At 43.6% G+C, this 23122-nt stretch overlaps 1 protein-coding gene across 5 annotated transcripts in view; it reads left to right on the plus strand.

The window, feature by feature from the left end:
* The window catches only part of NHSL2 (NHS like 2), a 168009-nt gene that overhangs the window by 118603 nt on the left and 26284 nt on the right, over positions 1 to 23122 (plus strand). For 4 of the 5 annotated variants that reach the window (XM_075259356.1, XM_075259357.1, XM_075259358.1 and 1 more), the window contains exon 2: positions 17401 to 17538. The exons of the other annotated variant lie outside the window; for it this stretch is intronic. In XM_075259356.1, coding sequence (XP_075115457.1) covers positions 17401 to 17538 — 138 coding nt within the window. The remainder of the gene's footprint in view (positions 1 to 17400; positions 17539 to 23122) is intronic. 5 annotated transcript variants of the gene reach the window in all.

The raw sequence follows: 23122 nt of genomic DNA on the forward strand, positions 1-23122 counted from the left end.
AAAATACATATAAAACTAAAATTACTATGAAACACATACACATTAAGTACCCCTTTGTCCGAAAACATCTGTTCTACAAACCTACCAAAAGTGCTGAATCACTATTTTTTTTCCTGTTTCACCTTAATGGTATAACTTAAAAGGTCACCTGGCCCAGCAAAAAAGACACGCTTTGCATCGCTGTACACGGAACTATAAAATGGTTTTGTTTTGGTTTTTTTGCAAACTTGTGGATTTTTGTTAAGGGCTTAAAATGTAAAACTATATAAATTTAGTACTCCCAGAATATTATCAAAAAATTAGAATACAGCTGACATGTCACTTGGGCTGCACAGTGAATGCTGTGAAAACGAATCCCATAAGAAAGTCGCGCAAATGCACTTTTTCTCCAGTTTCACCCCATTCTGAATTTTTTTTTCCCGCTTCATAGTACGTTGTACAGAATAATAAATGGTGGCATTATGAAGAACAATTGGTCCCATAAAATAAAAAAAATATATATATTTAGCAGAAAGGTGTTAATTGCAGAATGTGGATGATATTTGTTGAAATTTCATGCTACTATTGATGGCAGCGGATCAGCTGCTCGCAAGTTTTCAGCAGCCAACCTAAGACCACTGCCATCATCCTATTCATTGCATGTATTTTATAATGTCTAACACGAAAAAAAGCCAAACAGCAATACTAACATCCAGCCACACTCAGTATAATGTCCTGTATACTACCCCATAGTATAATGGTCTCCATATGCCTCCACACAGTATAATGGCCACTAATGCCTCACTTATGCACCTACATAGTAAAATGGCCCCTTATTATGCCCCCATACTGTATAATGGCTGCCTTTTGCTCCCAAAACAGCATACTAGCCACCTTGTGGACCCAAATAGTACACTGTATAATGGCCCTTTTATGCCCCACACAAGGTGCAATGATTTCCTTAGACTCCGCACACTATAATCGAGATAGCCCCCCCTTCTTATTAGCAAGGTTCCACAGTGAATCCACATTTTCTGATTATTCCTAAAATTCTGCTGAAATGTGATTTTTAATATGTGTGCACTGTCATATACTAGCCATCAGGGGTGAACCATGGGTTTCTGCTGCCTGAGGCGGACGTCAGAATGCCCCCCCCCCCCAAGCGGAGGGGGCAGGGTCGAGCGGAGCGAGCGTCTTTAGCAGGCAGAGAGAGGACCTGCTCTCTGCCTGAGCGTGAGGGGCGGCCGCTGGAGCAGCGCTGCTCCAGCGGCCTCCCCAATCCACCGCTCAGTGACGTGACCCTAAGCCAATCCAGGACAGCTTGTCCTGGACTGGCTTAGGTCAGAAAAAATGTTGCCCTCCCCGGGGCCCTGGCATAGCGCCGCCTGAAGCGGTTGCTTCAGGTTGCCTCATGGGAGGTGCGGCACTGCTAGCCATATACATCAGATGATTGTCAGTCAAACCTGCAGATTTTCATGTGAATGCTCAACCCAATGTGTACTGCAGCCCTCCACATAAGGATCGGGTAGTAGGATTTCAATTGCCTGAAGTGTCCGGCAGCTGCACATGGACTACTTGGACTTACAGAGAAGAGTACATGTGTATGGGGCATTGGGAGAGAGTATAGATATATGAGCTGCATAACCGAGCTGGAGAGCTGACCCTTTCGATAAAAGTACTGCGTAGTTTTACCAGCCTTGGAATCTACTCTTCTCTTCACACAACTTTTTCTTACATGGCCGCTTAAAAATTATAAGCATAGATAGGCTGATGTGTTACTAACTGCGAGATTAATTAGTATCCGCACAAACAGGATATATTGCAGAAAGATAGATTTTGGTAGAGTAAGATACTTATCCTGCCTCTATATTCAGCTGAGTATTTGGGTTGCGTGTGCATGGCAACACAGTTAGTTCCTTCTTGTAGCAACAATAACTTCTGACCCTTCAGGCTAAGGCCCCATGGGACGATCCGCAGCACTAAAACGCTGCGGGAAAAACCAAGCTAGTTTTGGAAATCGCAGCAGTTACTGCAAAGTGGGCATGGGATTTACATGAATTCCATCCACTTTGCAATTACTGTATAACACCGCAATTTTTCCCACGACGTTTCTGCGAAGCCCTGGCCTTATATGGTCTTACTGGTAATACCAGACATTGGAGAACCAACAAAATACTGTACCCTCCATCTGTCAGGGGGTTTTCGGATCTGAACATCATGCACATGGAGGCATTGATTGTAGAGGACCATGACTACAGTTCTGTTTTCTTCAACATACATCCCTAGAGACCCATCTTTTGGCCTCTTACTTCTCCAGACACTTGACCCACATTGTCCTTACCTGCACACCCATCCTGTTGCTACCCCCAATTATAAAATATATAATATAACCCCCCCATAATGAATAATACCCCCAAGTGCATGTTTACATTAATAACTTCCCTTGTGTACTGTCTTTTAAATAAATATATATATATATATATATATATATATATATATTTTTTTTTTTTTATTTTAATGTAGATTGTAAGCCCCACATAGAGCTCACAATGTACATTTTTCTGTATGTCTTTTGGAATATGAGATGGAAATCCATGCAAACACAGGGAGAACATGCAAACTACTTGCAGATGTTTTTTTTTGCCCTTGGCGGGATTTGAACACCAGGACTCCAGTGCTAACCACTGAGCCACCGTGTGGCCCCTGCCCTTTATTAATATTGCCCCAGGTGTTTCCTAATTAAAAGGTAAACAATAGGTAAAAAAAAATTATTCGGATTCCAATACCCAGGACCCTCAGGATCAGCTGTTTGAATGAACCGTGGTATCTGTGTAAGCACTGTGATCCCTTCTGTGATTTCACAGCAGCCATGTAATATAACTACAGCCTCGTCCTATACACATCTATGTGACAAGACTGTAACTACATCACACGTCACTACAAACAGACAGAGTTTGATATAAACAGGCGCCATAGCCCCTTCATACAGCTGATCAGTATTGAATCACTTATCTCTTATTGATGATCTATTCTGAGGATAGATCATCAGTGAAACTAGAAAACTCCTTGAAGGGGTTGGCCACCTTCAGACCAATATTGACAAACAAATGTACAATAAAAAGATATACAATTTTCCAATATACTTTCTGTATCAATTCCTCACGGTTTTCTAGATTTCGGCTTGCTGTCATTCATTGTTACTTCTAGAGGATAAAACTCTGACCATGGTCATATTATGCCAGTGGTCTTGCTATGTTTTAAACCGGAAACCTCAAGTGGCTTGCGGTTTACAAGACATTTATTTGCAGAATGTGTGTCTGCAGACACCGATCTAGTTAAAAGTAAAGCATGTATTAATGGCAGCCCTAGGGTGGGCCCCACAGAGTCAGTGGGCCTGGGGCAGCTGCCCCCTCTGCCCCCCTTGCTATCTACGCCACTGCTAACCACTATTTCAGCAGTTAACCTGTCTGTTATTCTGGTCCTCCGACGGGCAAGAACAACAGACAGCTGATGCTAGTGTGAACCTAGCGTAATACTACAACACAGGAGTATTCTCCAAAACTACATTTATTATCACAGACTTAAAACTTGTAAAACATCATATCTTAAATATCTTTAAAACGAGCACATGGGAACCGCATCAACGCCCAACTTATGTCTTCATATAGAGCATATACCAGAAAACTAGTTCTGCTGAATCTGACACTGCATTTCTTCTTTGTACATGCACCATTGAAGAGATACGGGTTTTGGTTTTGGCTACTGATATTAGTTATATCCCACTTGAAGCCTGGATTGTAACATCCAGGAGGTTCTCATACAATTAAAGGGGTTATCCACAATTCTACAATGTCCTAAGGATAGGCCATCAATATTACATCTGTGGAGATCTGACACCTGAGACCCCTGCAGAGCTACAGCTCCCGCCACGCTGCTCACTCACCATACAAACTGTGGCAGTGAATGTACTGTATATACTACAGCGCTGACACATTGAAGTCTATACTTCAATACTGGAAATCTGCAGGGGTCCCAGGTATCAGACCCCTGACAGATCTAATATTGATGGCCTAACCTAAGGATAGGCCAACAATTTAACAAGTTGCTAACCCATTTAACGGAGTTCGTCCAGGGCCCCACATGGCGTAAAGACCTCGGTTCGCCCGCTTTGGAAATGTTACAGAAAAAAAAAAAAAACGCAGTGTTTTACAGTCACTGCAAAGTGCAGAATTGTGGAAAAGTTGCAGAAAAATCTGCTCAGCGGATACGCTGCAATTTCCAAAACTGTGGTGGTTTTAGAAATCACAGCTTGTCAATTATACCTACATAAACACCGGCGGTTTCCCTATAGGTATAATATAAGCAGAAACCTCTGCGGACTCTGTGTAAAACGCTGCGGGAAAAAACGCTATGTGTTGCCACCGCAGTTTTTCTCGCAGTGCTTTTTTACTGTGGCAATGCTATGTGGGGCCTTATCCTAAAAATGACTTCTGACTGGTGTGTGAGTCAGCCTACAGATCACAAGACCAGAGGGGTGCGACCCATTCAGTAGTGTGATTAGTGACCTCAACTTCATTTAAAATGCTATATGTCCTGTTCAAAAGGGCTGGAAATAAAAAAGAAAATCACTGGATTGTGAGACTTTAAGGTTACTGCCAGCTAGGTCTTCTAACTTCATTGATATTTTGTTTGTTTATTTATTTATTTATTTATTTATTTATAATGACCATGATTCAGACTGGTTTTGACAGATTCTAAAGATGGACCTATTCACTTGTATTAGGTCCTTCAAACTGTGAAATTAGCCAATAACAGGGTCATATCCTAACAACAGGTTCACACTAGTGTTGGCCCATCTATTAAACCAGAACAGTGGACAATCGGACTGCTGTAATAGCGGTTACACATGGAGCCTGGAAGACCCCATTGAATATAATGGAGTCCTTTGGGTGTCATTTTAAAGCTGTCAGATTTCAGGTGGAAATTGTTCATGAGGATAGCTTATCAGTATCAGATCAGTGGGGGACTGAATCTATTAGCGGTTTGTAGAGACCGTAGCATTCGGGTGTATGATGTGACCTCTTCACTGAATACCTAGTGCAGCCCTGTACATTGTATAACAGTTGTGCTAGGTTTTGCAGCTCAGCCCCATTTTCTTAAATGGAAGCTTAACATGAAGTCACTATCTTGAGAAATGGTGCTCACCAAAGTGCCACTGCAGCTTCGACCAGCTGATCTGTGGAGGTTCAGGGTATTGTGGGGATCAGATATGTATTACCTTCCTAAAAGATAGGTCATCAATATTTCTCTCCCAGAAAACCCCTTTAGGCTAAGGCCCCATGGGACGACCAGCAGCCAAAAAGCGCTGCCGGTAAAATCGCGGTAGCAACCGCATTGCGGTTTTTCCTGCAGCACTTTAAACAGAAAGTTTGCAGAGTTTTCCTCCGCAGACTTTCTGTTACAATTATATCTATGGGGAAACTGCTGGCGTTTCCATTGGTATAATTGACATGCTGCGATTTCCAAAACTTTTTACATTACATTACACTTTCTACATTTACAGGATGCTGCAACTTTCTGCGAGGTCACTGAAGGTTATAAAAAGAAAATGACAGATAAAGCTTTTTATGAAAATCTGTACAGTCCAATAAAGTGTGGTTATTAAAGGGATTCTACCATTAAAACCTCTTTTTTTGTGGATAAGACGTCAGAATAGCCTTTAGAAAGGCTATTCGTCTGTTACCTTTAGATGTGATCTCCGCCGCGCCATTCCTTAGAAATACCAGTTTTTACCAGTATGCAAATTAGTTCTCTCGCAGTGATGGGGCGGGCCCCAGCGCTGGAAATGTGATGGGGCCGTCCCCACTGCTGCTCGAAAACAGGCTCCAGCGGTGCCTCTATCTTCTGCTGGATCCTTCCCTTCTTACTTCGTCTTACCTCCGATGCCTGCGCAGTTAGCTCTGCCAGTGAGACACTAGTAGAGCCGACTGCGCATGCGCGCAATTGCGGCTTCGGAACTATGGCTGCGGGCATGCGCAGTCGGCTCTACTAGTGTGGGGACACCCCCATCGCATTTCCAGCGATCCACTGCGATAGAACTAATTTGCGCGGCGGAGAACACATCTAAAGGTAAAATACGAATAGCCTCTCTAAAGGCTATTCTGACGTCTTATCTACAAAAAAAAAGGTTTTAATGGTAGAATCCCTTTAATAACCACACTATTGGACTGCACAGATTTTCATAAAAAGCTTTATCTGTCATTTTCTTTTTATAAACTTCAGTGAGCTCACAGAAAGTTGCAGCGTCCTGTGAATGTAGGGATCCAGGATGATCTGCTGAATAATCCAACCCTGTAATTCAGTGTTTTTTCCTCCTTTCTAGATTTTCTGCACTTATACCCTGACTCATAACTCACATAAACTGCTGTAAACACAAGTAAACACTCACACACCCTCTCTACTAAACCACAACCACAGGGCATGTCCTCTTTCCTAACATGGAGGGTGTGTGTTGCGGCGAGTTATAAATGTGCAGTTACAAGTTTAGGGACAAGGTCACAATGAGGAGATGATGCTTTACAGAAAGGTAGGACTGCTCCGAGCTTCTGATAACTTATTTATAGCTATTATGGATAGAATGTTAACCCCAAAAACAAGTCTACAAGGTCAGCAACATTTTTAATCTCCCATTAGCACCATGTACAGCAAACAGGGAGTCAATTAACACAACCTAACAAAGCGAGTAAGTGGTCAGTAATGAATGACTTGTTACCATATACATTTTCTTTACGTGGTTAGGGGCATACATGTGTCTTGTCTCAGACAACAGAAAAACAGAGGGTGTTAACATCTGTTATGTTGTTCAAAATGTGTTCGGTTATGTGTGAGGCAGATGTGGACTGTGAGATATAGCGATGTGGTCTGTATGTACAGATGACAACAGTGGAGCAGATTTAGTAATACTCTATGAAATTTAGATACTCAAGAACTAGACTAAACGGGGCACATTTATTAAACTACTTGCACTTTTTTGGTGTAAGTTGCACCTTTTGATGTCTTTTTATGGGCTATGCTTCATATATAATTATATATATATATATATATATATATATATATATATATATATATATATATATATATAGCGCCTTTTTTTCACACCGTAATGCCGTTCTCCACTTTTGTTTTTTGGCAAGAAAAGGGGGCATGACCTAAATGACGATCCTGTATTTATGAATTGTGTCTTTTTTTGCAAAGGCACAAATGCACTCCAGTCCAAAGGGGGACGTAAAAGAGCCCGTCAGGTTAGGGTGCATTAGAAAGTGGCGATTGCTTCCTTTTTGCATCTTTATGACCAAAAAGAGGCAAAGTGCACATAGCTAAAAAAGGCATATCTACACTAACTGACATATGCACGACATTTAACAAAGAGGTGCGCCAACATCATTAATAAAGACCACAATAAAACTGGTCTAAGAAAGGCGCACCTGCGAAAAGTATAGCCAAAAAAGGGCAGATGATAACCCCCAATACATACCTCCCAACTTTCAAAGAACAGCAAGAGGGAAAAAATGTGCGTTGAACTATGCGCGCACGGCAAATTTAGCTCCACCCACTTCTACGTTGACTCCGCTCATTCTCATCCATTTTTCTTTGTGCCTCCTCTCAGTATAATGCTCAAATATTCACCCTAAACAGGAGATGCCCCACATTATAATGTTTCCCTCTAATTGCCTACAGTATCAAGTCCCTCTATTTGGGGTAGTTGGAGGGGGACACTAAACAGTGGAGGTAGTTGGAGGGGGACATTAAACTGGGGGCAGCTAGAAGTGGACATGTTTAGTATCCCTTTCCAATTTGCCCCCAACTTAATGTCTCCATCTACTGACCCCCGATTCATCACATCGCGCCTACAGCCCCCGGAGAACGTAGCACACAGAGCACAGTGGTGAGGCAGGAGCTGTTCTCTCTAGCTTCATTCACTATTGTATTCAACTCATCTGTGTCCGGGGTTGAATCTAGGACATGCCTCCTGCTGACCAGGACCACAGGACACGACCTCGAATCCAGGACTGTCTCACAGAATCCGGGATGGTTGGAAGGTATGTCAATGTGTTAAATTTATGACAGTGGTAGAGGCTGTATGATAAATTTGACACCTTTTTAGACATTGCAGGCTTACTTTAGATAATTTCACTGCAAAAATGTGTTTTGTTTTGATTTTTTTTAATGTAAATTGTGAGCCCCATATAGAGCGCACAATGTACATTTTTCCCTATCAGTATGTCTTTTTTGGAATATGGGATGGAAATCCATGCAAAAACAGAGAGAACATACAGACTCCTTACAGATGTTTTTTTGCCCTTGGTGGGATTTGAACACCAGGACTACAGCGCTGCAAGGCTGCAGTGCTAACCACTGAGCCACCATGTGGCCCTCTTTGTGTTTTCTTTTCCACAACATTTTTCATTGAGGTTTTGCAGAAACACTTGCAATTCAACAGCTAAAATTAACTTTTCCCCATGATGTGTGGATAAGATTAAATGCAATCTCATTCACTTTACCAGTATTGTATTTCTAAGGCCGCAGCAAAAAAAACGTTACGGGAAAAACCATGGTGGCAACGTTTCATGATTTTTCCTGCAGCACTTTTCACAGAAAGTCCACAGAGGTTACCTCTGCAAACTTTCTGCTTCCACTATACCAATAGGGAAACTGCCTGCGTTTCCTTATGTATAATTGAAATACTGCAATTTCCAAAACTGCAAACGTTTTGGAATAGCAGTGTGTTCACTGCACGTATTTTTCCACAATGTGTGAATGGGATTCACTAGCCAAACCGTACCATTTACAAAACATGGGGCCCCCAACCTAAAATGCATTTTTGTTCTGCATAATAAATCTGGGAAAGCCATAAACTCCAGGTTTTTTTTTTCATGAAAATTTACCCCAAATTCTGGAGCATTTAGAAAAGTAAGGGTCCATTCACTTGGAGTTTTGTGGCGAGGAAAAAATTTGCTTCAGGAATTAGGACATTTGCCAATTCCATGTGGATTTTTGCCAATTCCGCTTCCATTTTCCGCCTCCCATTGACTGTGTTGGTTTCTGCAGTCAGAATCCGCCTGAATAAAGCTTTTTTAGTGGAAAAATTCCGCTAGCAGAAAAAAAAAAGCTAGCTGAACCCATAGAGCTCTATGGGGAGACATTTTTTCCACATGGATTCTGACACGGATTCAGCGCCAAAATCCTTGCCAAAAAAACTCCATGTGAATGGACCCTTAATGTTCCCCATTATTCAAACGATCAACAATTTTAAAGGAATTCTATCATTAAAGAGATTCTATCATTAGAATCCCTTTTTGACTTACCACCACGTTGGAATAGCTTTAAGAAAGGCTCTTCTTCCTCTCCGCCGTTCTGTTGATATTCCCAGTGTTCCGTTCCGTTGATATTCCCAGTCTTCTGTTCCATTGATATTCCCAGTCTTCCGTTCCATTGATATTCCCAGTCTTCCGTTCCATTGATATTCCCAGTCTTCGGCTTATTCGAATGAGTCTACAGACAGCACAGGGGCCCTCCATCTTCTTCTAGAGACTGCCTCTTCGCTACATCTTCATCCGAAAGCGTCGACTGCGCTTGTCCATCTGCCATTTTCCTGTGGCCGAACAGACAATTGTGTAAGAGGCCACAGGAAAATGAGCGACAGGCATGTGCAGTCGGCGCTTCTGGATGAAGACGCAGCGAAGAGGCCATCTAATCACCCAATGGACCCTATTATAGTCAATGTGATCCATCGGTCTCTATATGTAACTGCAATAGTAGCGGTCCACTTGTCTGTTGTTCTGCTCCTGCAACAGACCAGAGGAATGGACAGCGCAAAGCAAGTGTGAACTGAATGGGTAATGGCAGACAGGGATAGTAGATGAAGGCCATGAAGATAAAAGCTGTTGTTGTTTTGTGACCGTGTACATAGAGGTTCTCATTAATGTGGTAGGTAAACTGGGCTGGACAGGATAAGCCTGTTGTATATATATGATGGAACCTATGATGTTGTATATATGATGGCACCTATACGTGCATGCAGAATGTGACATGTCGGGGCTGCTAAATCTCTACTTTTAATAAGAAGACCTCAGATAACACTTTCTGAAAAGTTTTCCTTGCTGCTAATGAAACATTCTGTTCTGTTCACATAGAAACTGCCCTATTAGGATTTCCAGTGAGGATGCGGCATAATATAGAAACTGGGGTTGTTATGGGAACTAAGAGCATGGATAATAGTAGGACTAACATTACTGTATGTGCGCTGCAGGGCCAGATATCTGTTAGCGAATAATGATGGAGAAGTCTACAAGTCAAATTCTGCTTATGGATGTGTGGTCTTGGTAAATACTTGAAAGCCGCTTACTGCAATGAGTATTACTGGGCCGTACTATAATCAGTATGGCGCAGTGTTTCGCTGGGAGGCAGGGGCTCCTAACATCATAGATGACTATACCGCTAGAAGTCCCTTTCCCAGTATACTGTCTAGGCTGTTAAATCTGACAAATACACGGATTGAGTTTTTACACTTGACATTCGGTGGTGTGGATTAATTTTAAAATATATGAATTTCTATTTGTTTGTCAATTAATTATTTACCCGTCGCATCCCTATCTGGCGGTATCGCTACTGGTTAGCGTCAGATTTCAAGTATCAGGGCCCCTTCACATGGCGTAAGCGCTTGGCTCATTCCGAGCCGTACACGCGAGCGCTTCTAAATAGAGATGAGCGAGTACTGTTCGGATCAGCTGATCCGAACAACACGCACCATAGGAATGAATGGATGCACCTGGTACTTCCGCTTTGACGGCGGCCGGCCGCTTAACCCCCCGCGTGCCGGCTACGTCCATTCATTTCTATACGAGTGTGCTGTTCGGATCGGCTGATCCGAACAGTACTCGCTGATCTGTACTTCTAAACACTTCCCATTCACTTCAATGGGAGCACGCGTAAAGCTGGCTTTACGCGCGCTCCCATTGAAGTGAATGGGAAGTGTTTAGAAGCGCTCGCGTGTACGGCTCGGAATGAGCAGAGTGCAGTTTTTTTGTTACAGGGTGTGTTGCAGTTTTTTAAGCCAAAGCCAGGAGTAAATTGAGCAGAATGGGACACACACACACACACACACACACACACACACACACACACACACACACACACACACACACACACACACACACACACACACACACACACACACACACACACACACACACACACACACACACACACACACACACACACACACACACACACACACACACACACACACACACACACACACACACACACACACACACACACACACACACACACACACACACACACACACACACACACACACACACACACACACACACACACTCTAGAAAAGAGGAAGACTTGCTGACAGCTGAGATAGCTACACGGTTACACCCAAATCCCAGGGGGTCATGTGTCACATTTAAATGTTAAGTTCACAAACATACCCAGATCTGTGTCATAGGAAACCCATTTTCCATGCAGTTATGGAGTTGTACCCAGGGCACCAAGTTTGATCATGCCAGGTCCCTTAGATGGCCAATTAATCTTAGCGTTGTAAGTATGATGTGAGAGTTTTATTGTGTGATTCGGAATTGAGAGATCATCTGAGTATAAGGCTAAGGCCCCACGGGACATCCCACAGCAAAGATGCCCCGCGGGAAAAAATTTGGTGGCAACGCAATGTGGTTCTTCCCACAGCGGTTTATACAGAAAGTTTGCAGAGTTTTCCTCTGTATAATTGACATGCTGCAATTTCCAATACTGCACTGGTTTTGGAAATCGCACTGCAGTTTTTACCGCAAACTGGGCACGGGGTTTGCTAGAATCCCATCCACTTTTGACCTTACTGTAAAACGCTATGATTTTTCCCATGGGAAAAATCGATGCATTTATGTCCCGTTGGGCTTTAGACCAAGATGATCAACAACAACAGGTCCCAAAATTTCAGAGTTGCTCCTTAAATAAAACCATTCATGCATATATGCATAACTGAAGAAATATGTTATGCAACCCCTGAATGTAGGGTACACTGTCTATATACTGTTATAGTATAGTTTTACAGTAGGTCAATAGGATCTTCAAATTTTTCACATGTAACTTATATAAGTGCACCTATTAGGTGAATCATTACCACCAAGCTTTAAAGGGCTCTATTATTGGGAAAAGTCATTTTTAGCTAAGTACATCCTTGCATAGCCTTTAGAAAGGCTATTCCTCACCTACCTTTTGTATGTAAATTGCCTCCGTAGTTTTTGAATAAGTCTGTGCTTGTTTGTTTTTTACAAACTGTAAAAATTTACAAGAATCTTTAACAAAAATTACAAACAAGAACAGGAGGAAAGAATAAGTCTGTTTTTATTAATATGCTAATTAGCCTGCAGTCCTGAAGTGTCTGTGATCACAGTCTGCTGTTCTCTGTGTATGAGAGAAGAGAGATGAGTCATCAGTATAGCAGCCTCTGCTGTACATACACAGAGAATAGCAGAGAGGGTGCACGATGAGACTTCTGGGTGCACAGAGAAGGCTAATTAGCATATGAATAAAAACGGACTTAAAGACTACTGAGGCAATTTACATACAAAAGGTAGGTGTGAAATGCAGGTATGTGCTTAGCTAAAAATGACTTTCCCCAATGATAGAGCTCCTTTAAAAATATTAGTAAACCACATCCAGTTTCAGCACATATAAGCTAAAAAGAACCAAATGTGCTAAGGGCGTTTTCTTTGCCTGTTTAGGCTAAAGCCCCATGTTGTGGAAACGCAGCTTTTTTTGTTGCAGATTTGTATGTGTTTTTTTGAGCCAACGTCTGGAGTGGAATGAGCAGAAAGTATAGAAGTATAAGAACTTACTAAATATATCCTATTCCTTTTGTAGACATTCTTGGCTTTGGCTCAAAAAAGTGCAACAAAAAAAAAAGCTGTGTTTCAGCAACATGGGGCCTCAACTTTAAGCAAATTCTCAGCTGGTGTAAAATGTGTCAGAATTATTAAATGTCAATAAACTCCTAATAATTCTGGTACATCTTGAGAGATCTTGTGCGAAAAAGCATTTTTTTTTTTAAAATGTGAATTATACCTACGGAAACGCTGGCATTTTCCATACAGGTATAGTAAAAGCAGAAAGTCTGCAAGGGAAAACTCTGTGGACTTTCTGTGAAAAACGATGTGGAAAAAAAACGCAATGCGTTTCCAAGGTGGTCTTTTCTGCAATGTTTTTCAGCTGTGCATTGCTATGTGGGGTCTTAGCCTTAGAATATTTAAAGAGGCTCTATCAGCAAAATCATGCTGATAGAGCCCCACATATCCCCTCTTCCTCCAGCGCTCGCGAACGGACATTGATTAAAAAAAAAAAATAGCCTGGGCGCATGCGCAGTAGAAGCCGCATGCTACTGCGCATGCGCCCAGGCTATTTTTTTATATCAGTGTCCGTTTGCGAGCGCCAGAGGAGGACGGGACAGGAGGACATTGGAGGAAGAAGAGGCGTGGATGAAGATGAAGACACACCCTGAATGCCCGCCCAGGGTGCACGATCCGTAAGTAGATCACATTCTTTTTTAGGTTATTTTAAAACGGGGGGGGGGTAGTTTAATATAACATTTACGGTGCCTGAATAGCCTTTTTAAAGGCTATTCACATATATGTAGGGCTCAATCAGCATGATTTTGCTGATAGAGCCCCTTTAATCTGATACAAGTGATGTATCCCACAAAGATGCTCCAAGAATATAACATGTGGAGTATAAATCATTCTGTAAGAATGCTATACACTTCAGGAATAAGCTGACTGAATAGTAATATAACAATTGAGCAAAAAGGGAACTGGTTGTTTTCTGTTGGCAGTTGCTTAGATCTCAGGAAACTAATTTAGGAAGGAAACAGGATTGTGAAACTAATTTCACCATCTGCAAAGTGAAGTGTCCTACTCATGTACACAACTACAGTACCATGTATCTCATGTAATATATATCCTTATAACACGTCAAAGAAGTCATAGTACATAAAACAACAATATATCCTGCAGCACGTTTCAATGAATCAATAATCATACAAAACATTACAATAAAAATACATGAAAATGATCAAACAGGCAAGATGATCCTCCCTGTAAGGGGACATTCACACTTGCGCCTGTGTCTGCCCGCCGGGTCTCCATCCTATTCCCCAAGGAAACTGGATAGGGGACAGCTTGCCGGTGGTGAGTTTTAAAACCCATTCATTTGCAAACCGCAAAGCAAACCGCCGTGTCCATATGCAGCCTCTCCGCAGGGAAACCATTTTTTTTTTTGCACAGACACAAATTCAGACATTCAGGACTTTGTGTTCGTCCAAATAAACAGTTTTCACGCGGAGAGGCTGCATACGGACACCTGCGGTTTGCTTTGAAAACCCATTCAAATAAATGGGTTTTAAAACTCACCGCCGGCAAGCCGTCGCCTATCCAGTTTCCCTGGGGAATAGGATGGAGACCCAGCAGGCAAATACGGGCACAAGTGTGAAGCCCCATAAGATGTTACAGTCCAAACCAGTGGTGGCCTAATTGTCCCAGTATGTGACCAACAGAAGACATGGGATAACCATTAGATAAGAGGACCGCCTCATGTCTCCCCTGCCATTATAAAATGAGTATCGTATATACTCGAGTATAAGCAGACCTGAATATAAGCCGAGGCCCCTAATTTTACCACAAAAAACTGGAAAAACTTATTGACTCGAGTATAAGCCGAGGGGGGGGGGAAATGCAGCAGCTACTGGAAAATTTAAAAAATTAAAATGGTCGGAGTTTTTGGGTACAGTAGTTGCTGGTGCTGGGGAAGGGGAGGGGGTGTTTTGGTTGTCTGTCTGCCCCTTCCCTGAGCTTGAGGACTGAGTTTTTTTTCCCCCACGTGGAATTCAGTCTGGCTGAATATAGGGTATCTGCAGTGCTCCTATTAACCCCTTCCCGACGGAACAGGAGCACTGCAGATCCCCTATATTCAGTAGACCCAGCACTGTCAGACACAGGGATAGCCAATGTGTTTGTCTATCACATTCTTTTTGTACTTTTATATGTATTCTATGGAAAGGAGGGATTTAGAACTTTTATTTACTTTATTTTTTTAAAAGCTTCTTTTTTTCACTATTTTATGGGAGATTCTACACATTACTATTGCGGCTGGACATAGACCCCCCCTCCCAAAAAAAAAAAAATTTTTTTTTTTTTTTTTTTTTTTTTTTTGCTTGACTCGAGTATAAGCCGAGGGTGGCTTTTTCAGCACAAAAACTGTGCTGGAAAAAAAAAAAAAAATCGGCTTATACTCGAGTATATACTTAAAATAAGCAGCCATGCATCGGGTCTTGCAGGGAGGATAATATCAAGCTATACTTACATGACATCACATTCCCCGCACTGGTCCAATGAGCATCTGCTGAAGTAAAATCAATGCTGGTAGAAGAAAGGGCGGCAGCAGAGGCATTAGAAAATAAGCAGGGGTAAGAGGAGAGGGGGATCAAAATGAGTATGTGTGCTGTTTTGTACAATATGAAAAAGTCTTCCTGAACGCCTGTATATTGTAATAATAATCAATGTAGAAATGGGCACTAGGTGTGATATCCAATAGTACCCTTGACACTTATCATGGTGCTGGGTCAAGTCCAGAATTTAGTCATCTCATAGCCTGAAAGGTCTTCCACCCAGTCTGAGTGTTCACCATTGGAATTTTATAGGCGCTTCCTACTGTAGTTACATGTTAATGGGGGGCAGTAGAATCTGCAATACCGTTTCACCCATGTACTGTACCATCATTCTGCAATAGGGGAACGTGGCGGAGTGGCGTTAGCAGGCAGAAAGCAGGCAGGGAGAGGACCTGCTCTCTGCCTGAGCGTGAGAGGAGGCCGCTGGAGCAGCGCTGCATCCACAGGGCCTCCCCAATCCACCGCTCAGTGACGCTAAGCCAGTCCAGGACAGCTTGTCCTGGACTGGCTTAGGTAAGCAAAAAATGCCACCCCCTGGGGCCCTGGCATAGCGTCACCAGAAGCGGTCGCTTCAGGTCGCCTCATGGGAGGTGCGGCGCTGCACATGCATGCTCATCTCGGCCTAATGTGCTCTCCATAGGTAAGTTGCTGCTAGACACCTCCATCCACAGTACCAAGAATAAAAGGATCAAGCAGTTAAAATCTAATGGTTTAATCCGTATCCCTCTTCACGTCTACCATAAGGAGAGTCAGGAAGCCCCATAGCACATAATCAGCCAGTTGGGCCATTATATATTGTAAGCCGATGGCTGGTCAGGTAATGGATGGGGTGTACATCTCACCCAGACTACTAAGGTGGGTGAGATGAGAAAACTCCAGAAAGACTGGTTCTCAGCAGATAACTTTTGTCTGCTGGGTGATATTTCAAGTTCTCTGTATTGGGCTGGATTTTTAGGAATGGCAGGTAGGTTGGTAGTGGGACCTTTCATTCCAACCCCCTCCAGTCCACACATTGTGGATGTTTCTGCAGTGTGTGAGCTGCTGTGAATTGTCCTCATCAGTGAGGTTTACCTCCAGCAGCAGACTGGGGGCAGAGTTAGGCTGGAGAGTGAAAGAGAGAGGTCGTATTTTTGGAGCTGTGTCCTGAATGATTCTACTGGTTTTTGGATTTCTGTTATCCTAGGTGAGGTAACCTATTCTATGTTTAGTTAGAGCCTAGCCGGGCAGGGATTTATTTTTGTATTGTTTTTTTTTTTTGTTGCTGCACTATCTTTTTGAGTGAAAATAAAACTCTACCTTTGTTCTGAACTAAAGAATCTCGACTTTTGTGTCTATGCCACCCCACCTAGCAACCCCAGACCCTGACAGTATCTAATATGTATGGTCATCTTAAAGTGCTGCAGAGTTTCAGAAAAACATGGCTTTAACACTTTAACCACTGATATGTGCCAGACTCAAGGAGAAGTGTCCGCTAGGTGTCTCCCCTTCAACTTACCCGCAGGGCTAAGTATGATTGACTAGAATTACTTTGGCTATAGGGAAGGACCTTGTCAATCATAGTGAGTCAGATAGGGGGGGGGGGGGGGTGTGGATTGCACTGTGGATGCTTCTTGCCGAGCCCAGCATGACCCAATGCTAAAGCTATGTATTCTTTGAATTGCGGCATTGCTTTAGAGTTAAACATAGCTTATTATGATCTTCCAACCTGTCACTAATTCATTCTTGGTGATGATCTTAATGACGAAATTCCATCTAAATGCATTAAAATACATGCCATTTCACAAAGGTTTCTGTACAAAGTCTAAAAAATATTTTAAGGATGTTGCAGAAGACTAACCTACAGAACAATAAAAGACAATGGTACAGTGGTGAGCCTGCCAATAACATGTTTTTCTATTTTCTATATCTTGTAGCTGCCTCCACTTTAGACCACAACAAGCTGAGTAACTGGCAACAGCAGCCTGTAAATGTATTCCTATCATCTAAACGTCCTCCTTGTGTAGAGGAGCTTCACCAAGAAGCTGAACTCAACCTACAGACCCTACTTCAAGGTAGGAAACATTTTCATTTGCTGTTTCACTTCAATATGCCAGTTATATATTATGTACTTTATGATCATCTGCCAAAATTCAGCTTTTACATCATCTTCTGCAATGTATTGTTACAACACGTTCATACCATTACATCCCACCATCGCAGAACAGGATAACTGTAACCTTGTTGCATGCAGCCCCTTCCCATCTTGTAGAACCCTTTGGCAATAACCCTATACAATAGCAAACATTGGTGGTATTAGCAAGTAGACTATAACTAAAGGTTATAGGGCTATCTTGAGATGTTTCACCTTTTCTCATGGACCACTTAGGAGTATATACCTAAACTGAAAAGAGACTTTGATAACTATATTACATTGTTATCAGATAGAAGTTAGGAACCAAATACAGTAGAGAATGGACAGTTAGTCCCGGGCAACCAGACTCCCCTGCACACTGAGGCAAAACAGCACTGAGCATTAGAGATGAGCGAACAGTAAAATGTTCAAGGTTCGATATTCGTTTCAAGTAGCCCCTCAATATTCAACTACTCGAATATCGAACCCTATTATAGTCTGGGAAAATGCTCGTTTCAGGGGTAGGCAACGTTCGATCAAATTATACTTACCAAGTCCACGAGTGAGGGTCGGGCTGGATCCACCGAGAAGTCTTCTCCGTTCAGCGTCCCCGCGGCATCTTCCAGCTCTGAATTCACTCTGCCAGGCATCGGGCCTGGGCAGAGCCGATTGCGCATGCCCGCACTACAAGCAGACATGCACAGTTGGCTCTGCCCAGGCCCGATGCCTGGCAGAGTGAATGAAGAGCCGGAAGACGCCGCGGGGAAGCTGCACGGAGAAGACTTCTAAAGGTAGGAGAAGAACCAGCATTGATTGGCCGACTGTATAGCATTCGGCCAATCAATGCTGGTTCTGCATCGAACTTTTACATTCGAACAGTGAGTGGTACTCGATCGAGTATTTCGAATACCGTAGTATTCGATCGAATACCTACTTGATCGAGTACTACTCACTCATCTCTACTGAGCATCCAATGGCTTCCAAACCAGAGAAGAACTAGACCCCAGATGTCTTTGCCAGAACTCCTGATGGTGGAGATGGACTGGTAAATTCTGGAACACGGCACCGCAGCCGTCCAGAGGGCGCCACACACACACAGAGCGCACCCCAAGTCACAACAGGACCCAAAAACCACTCACATAGGTGGGTCTAGGAACAGATTAAGCTGGTCAGTGGAGTTGAGTGCAGTAATAGGAGTTTGCCAGAAGATAGTGGAAGCACCGCAGAGTAGTCGTACTAGCCGGGTTGGTAATTAGGATGTCATGCAGTTTCTGGGGATAAGACAGGATGTAGTCAAACAAGCCGGGTCATACACTGGAGGGCACGTTGTTCAAAAGGATGAAGCAAACGGTAGTCAGGCAAGCCAGGTCATAGACGGCAGATCACGAGGTACAGAGTCATAGGTTAAGGAGAAGAGGTCTGGAAGGCAAGCAGGGTCATATGCAGGAGGCAAACAGCAGATACTCAGCAGGAGGGCAGGAAACAAGGTCAGGGGCAAACAGGAATGCAGAGTGAAGCTGATACCAGGTAATCTGAGTCACCAGCGGCAAGCCAGAGTCAGACATAAATAACCTCTGGCTCGCCGCCTTACCCCCCTGACCCCAGAAGTCCGGGTTCTGGTCCCAGGAGGAGACCAGCAACCCCCGCAGACTATAGCAGAGGTTCCGGTCCTCCCCCTTAAGAACCCGTGAGCGTCAGACCTGGCGCAAACAGAGGAGCAGGTCAGCAGCCTCCGTGCATTGTAGCAGAGGCTCCAGTTAAGCTCCTAACAATAGATTGCTACATACATTGGCTATTTCTGTTTAAATACATTTTACCTTTTGCATTATGCACAAATGTATTTTTAGTTTATAACAGACGTGACCATTCTGTCAGTGCCGCTTAAGATTTGCCAACATTGGTAATTTGTCATGTGACATTTTCAGTTGACATCATAGTAGCTTGGCTGAAACATGTATCACATAACATACTGCCATAAACACATAAAGTGGGCATCTGTGGGCGAGACAACATCTGCCGGTGTAGCGTGCGTTCTGTTTTGTAGTAATCATTTAGACTAGTGAGTAATACTAAGAGGTGGACACTATAGGAATGAACAATGGCCACCCCAAAGGCATGTAGAGAACTTCCACAAAGATTCCCAGTCCAGATACCAGCCTATGCCCCCGTCAGTGCCTTTGCTATGGTATAACAATTTGCACATTCTCCTACAGTCATTATATGCAATCTGCAGAAATAATGTCTTTACTAAGAATTTGCAGGAAATGAACCACTGGAGTTTCCTGCTCGAGCACAACTTTCAACCTTTGATATGAGTCTCCAGGGTGACTCTTTGCTAAGGACACAACACATTTCTTCCTTTCTCACCAATCCAGTCAGCACTTTTTCCTATTAGTACATCTGCCAAGAGTTCTCATTCACATCTTAACTTCCCAGTAATTCTCTCCTTTGTTTTCACTGTACTTTATATCTGAGGTAATGCAAAGGCATTATAAAAGGAGATAGATTGAAACTGAGGAGCCATAAGCAGCACGTTCATGAACCGGATGGTCGGAATGAGCAGCCGATTGGACTGCCCAAAAAACCAAAGCAAAAATTGCGTTAGCCCAAAAACAGATGCCAAATATGTAGAAATATATCAAACATTAGGTTATGGACCCATTGTGGCACCTAACCAGTTTGACTATGGGCCACTTCAAAGGCCATCACTACCTCTCAGAGTGATCTTGGTGTAGTTGGTAGCTGGATAAAGGCCAGAGAGTATTTGGTGTGTTGCACCAGGGGTCAGGCAGGAGTTTTGTCAGAACAGAGGTTGATTTTGTGGGCAAGCGGAATTCATTCAGAGTCGTAGACAGGCAGAAGGTCATAGGTCAGGGGTGCCCAATACGTCGATCGTGATCTACCGGTCGATCGCGGGATGCAGCCAGGGATCCCCGGTGTCTGCTTGTTCACAGCGCAGGCTGAGAATCATCTCTGGACACTGGCAGGCCAGGGCCTTGCACCCGTTCGCAGTCAGGGCTGCTTTGGCCCCGCCTGCAAGTGTCTGGAGATGACTCTCAGCCTACGCTGTGAACAAGCACTCCGGACACTTGCAGGCCGGGCAGCAGCAGCTCTGGGGGATGACGCGCTCCCCGCTCTTAGGGATGAAGGGAGCTGGGGTGCTGCTTGTTCACAGCGCAGGCTGAGAGTCATCTCCAGACACTTACAGGCAGGGCCGCCGCAGCCCTGACTGCGAACGAGTGCAAGGCCCCGGCCTGCCAGTGTCCAGAGATGATTCTCAGCCTGCGCTGTGAACAAGCAGACACCAGAGAGCTGTCTCCTGCTCTCACGCTCCGCCCTGCCCACAGGCCCTGCCCTGGCCCCATCTGCAGGCCCCACCCACAAGAAGTGTATGATCTTATCCCTTGGTCAGTTTATAAAGTAGCTCACATGCTGAAAAAGTGTGAGCACCCCTGTCATAGGTTATGGGCATTAGGGATTGGCTTGGGAATGATATGGTTTTCATCCTATGGGAGACAAAGACATCTCTTGGAGAAGGAGGAATAGCTCGGTGTGGATGAGACCACTGAAGAAAGCTATATTGGCATCCATGCAATTTGAGAGGGACAATGTTTCTGTGGACACAGAGCACTGGCATGAGAGGCGGGGCGCTGGTAGCTGCAAGAAGTATCCTGATAGGGGGGTTTGCTGGATGGAGTGGAATCCACCAACGACATTATATTTATATAATTTTTTAAATTCTTATCTGGGTTTATTTATACAGACAGATAAGGATAAAGTTATACCGTGGAAATTCCCATCATAGCCTAATTTAGATATACCCAAACAGATGCCTATGCACAGTATTATGCATATATATGCTATGATGGTTAAGAAAACTTTAATACACTAATGTTAAAAAACAATATAAAAATGATGTTGACGTGAGAGATTTGCACCCATCTTTACACAATTTAAAGGGGTATTCCCACCTCACATACTCATCAGTCTTTACTCCTGTAAAATCTTCTTTCTTCCTGGTTTCTTGCATCATTTGGTGGGCGGGGTTTTCACATGCAACCTGCCGTTTAGCTCTGCCCCCAGATTCGTGTGTGGCTCCGCCCACCAATATTGGACTATGAAGTAGAGGCAGCAGCAACTCCATTCTGTGTTACATACAGAGACTGCCTGTCTCTGCCATAATGAACACAATTGAATTAGCTAGCCTGATAACTGGGAGAACAGAAGAAATGAAAGCAGCTGCTCTCCCCTATCTGATAGCAGGGACCTAGGTCACATGGTGTAGACACAGGAATAGCTACAGACACAGGCTCGCTCCTCTGCACTTAGCCCCTCCTCCCTCCCCCCCTGAGAGCAGCAGATACATCACTTGACTCATGAGTAGCTAAGTCAGGGCTGTGGCCACAAAGAATTGAATAAAGTGAGATAGTGGAAAAACAAAGCAGTTTTGCTGAAGCAGTGTATTTAGGAAAAGTCTTACATCCACATTAACAAGCAGTATAGATAGGATCCTTGTGATGGGACAACCCCGTTAAGTCTTTGGTGCTGTTCTCTTGTGGAATTTAAAACATGTTAAGACAGGGACAAAATTTTTCTAGGGTTCTCATTCTTTCTGCCCAATAATTTCTCATACTATACTGTGCGTTATCCATAAATATTTTACAGCCAATCACCTGTGACTATTTTCTCAGACTTTCAGACAACTATTGTTCACCTAATGCTTCCCAGTTGGAAACATAAAATAAAGATAACTATAGGAGTAATGTAGGCGACCTAAGCAGTTGTTTTGGCTTTTTCTGCAGAATATGCGCTGCTCAGCAGTTTGTGGTTGTGCTGAAATCCAGGAGATTCGATTCCTGTTATTGTGTTATGATAACTTGTAATTACAAACACTATCCGTTTACTATGATCAGTTGTCATGTAGCAGCGTTACATTTCTATCTTATGTGGTGCAGCATTAGGCCGGGGCCCCACGGGCTGGAAATGCCACGATTTACCCGCAGCGGAAACACCACGAGGAAAATTGCAGCGTTTTAGGGGGCATTCACACGGAGTAACGCCGGGCGTGTATTACAGCCGTACACGCCGGCGTTACGGCAGACTGCCGAACACTTCCCATTCACTTCAATGGGAGCGCTCGTAAACACCGATGGGAAGTGTTCGCCAGTCTGCCGTAACGCCAGCGTGTACAGCTGTGATACACGCCCGGCGTTACTCCGTGTGAATGCCCCCTTATAGTACTTGCAAAGTGGATGGGATTCATGTGAATCCCATGCCCACTTTGCGGTAAAAGCCGCAGGGTGGACACGCTGCGATTTCCGGCACAGTTTTGAAAATCGCAGCATGTCAATTAGATCTACAGAGATACCAGCGGCTTTCCTGTAGATATAATGGTAATAGAAAGTCCGCGGAGGAAAACTGAACTTTCTGTTCAAAGCGCTGCCGGAAGAACTGTGATGCGTTCCCGTTGTGGTTCTTTCCACAGCGCGTATCATCCTGTGGGGCCTTAGCCTTAGGGTAGTTTC

This window comes from Leptodactylus fuscus, chromosome 11, assembly GCF_031893055.1.
Source record: "Leptodactylus fuscus isolate aLepFus1 chromosome 11, aLepFus1.hap2, whole genome shotgun sequence".
Classification (NCBI taxonomy): Eukaryota; Metazoa; Chordata; class Amphibia; order Anura; family Leptodactylidae; genus Leptodactylus; species Leptodactylus fuscus.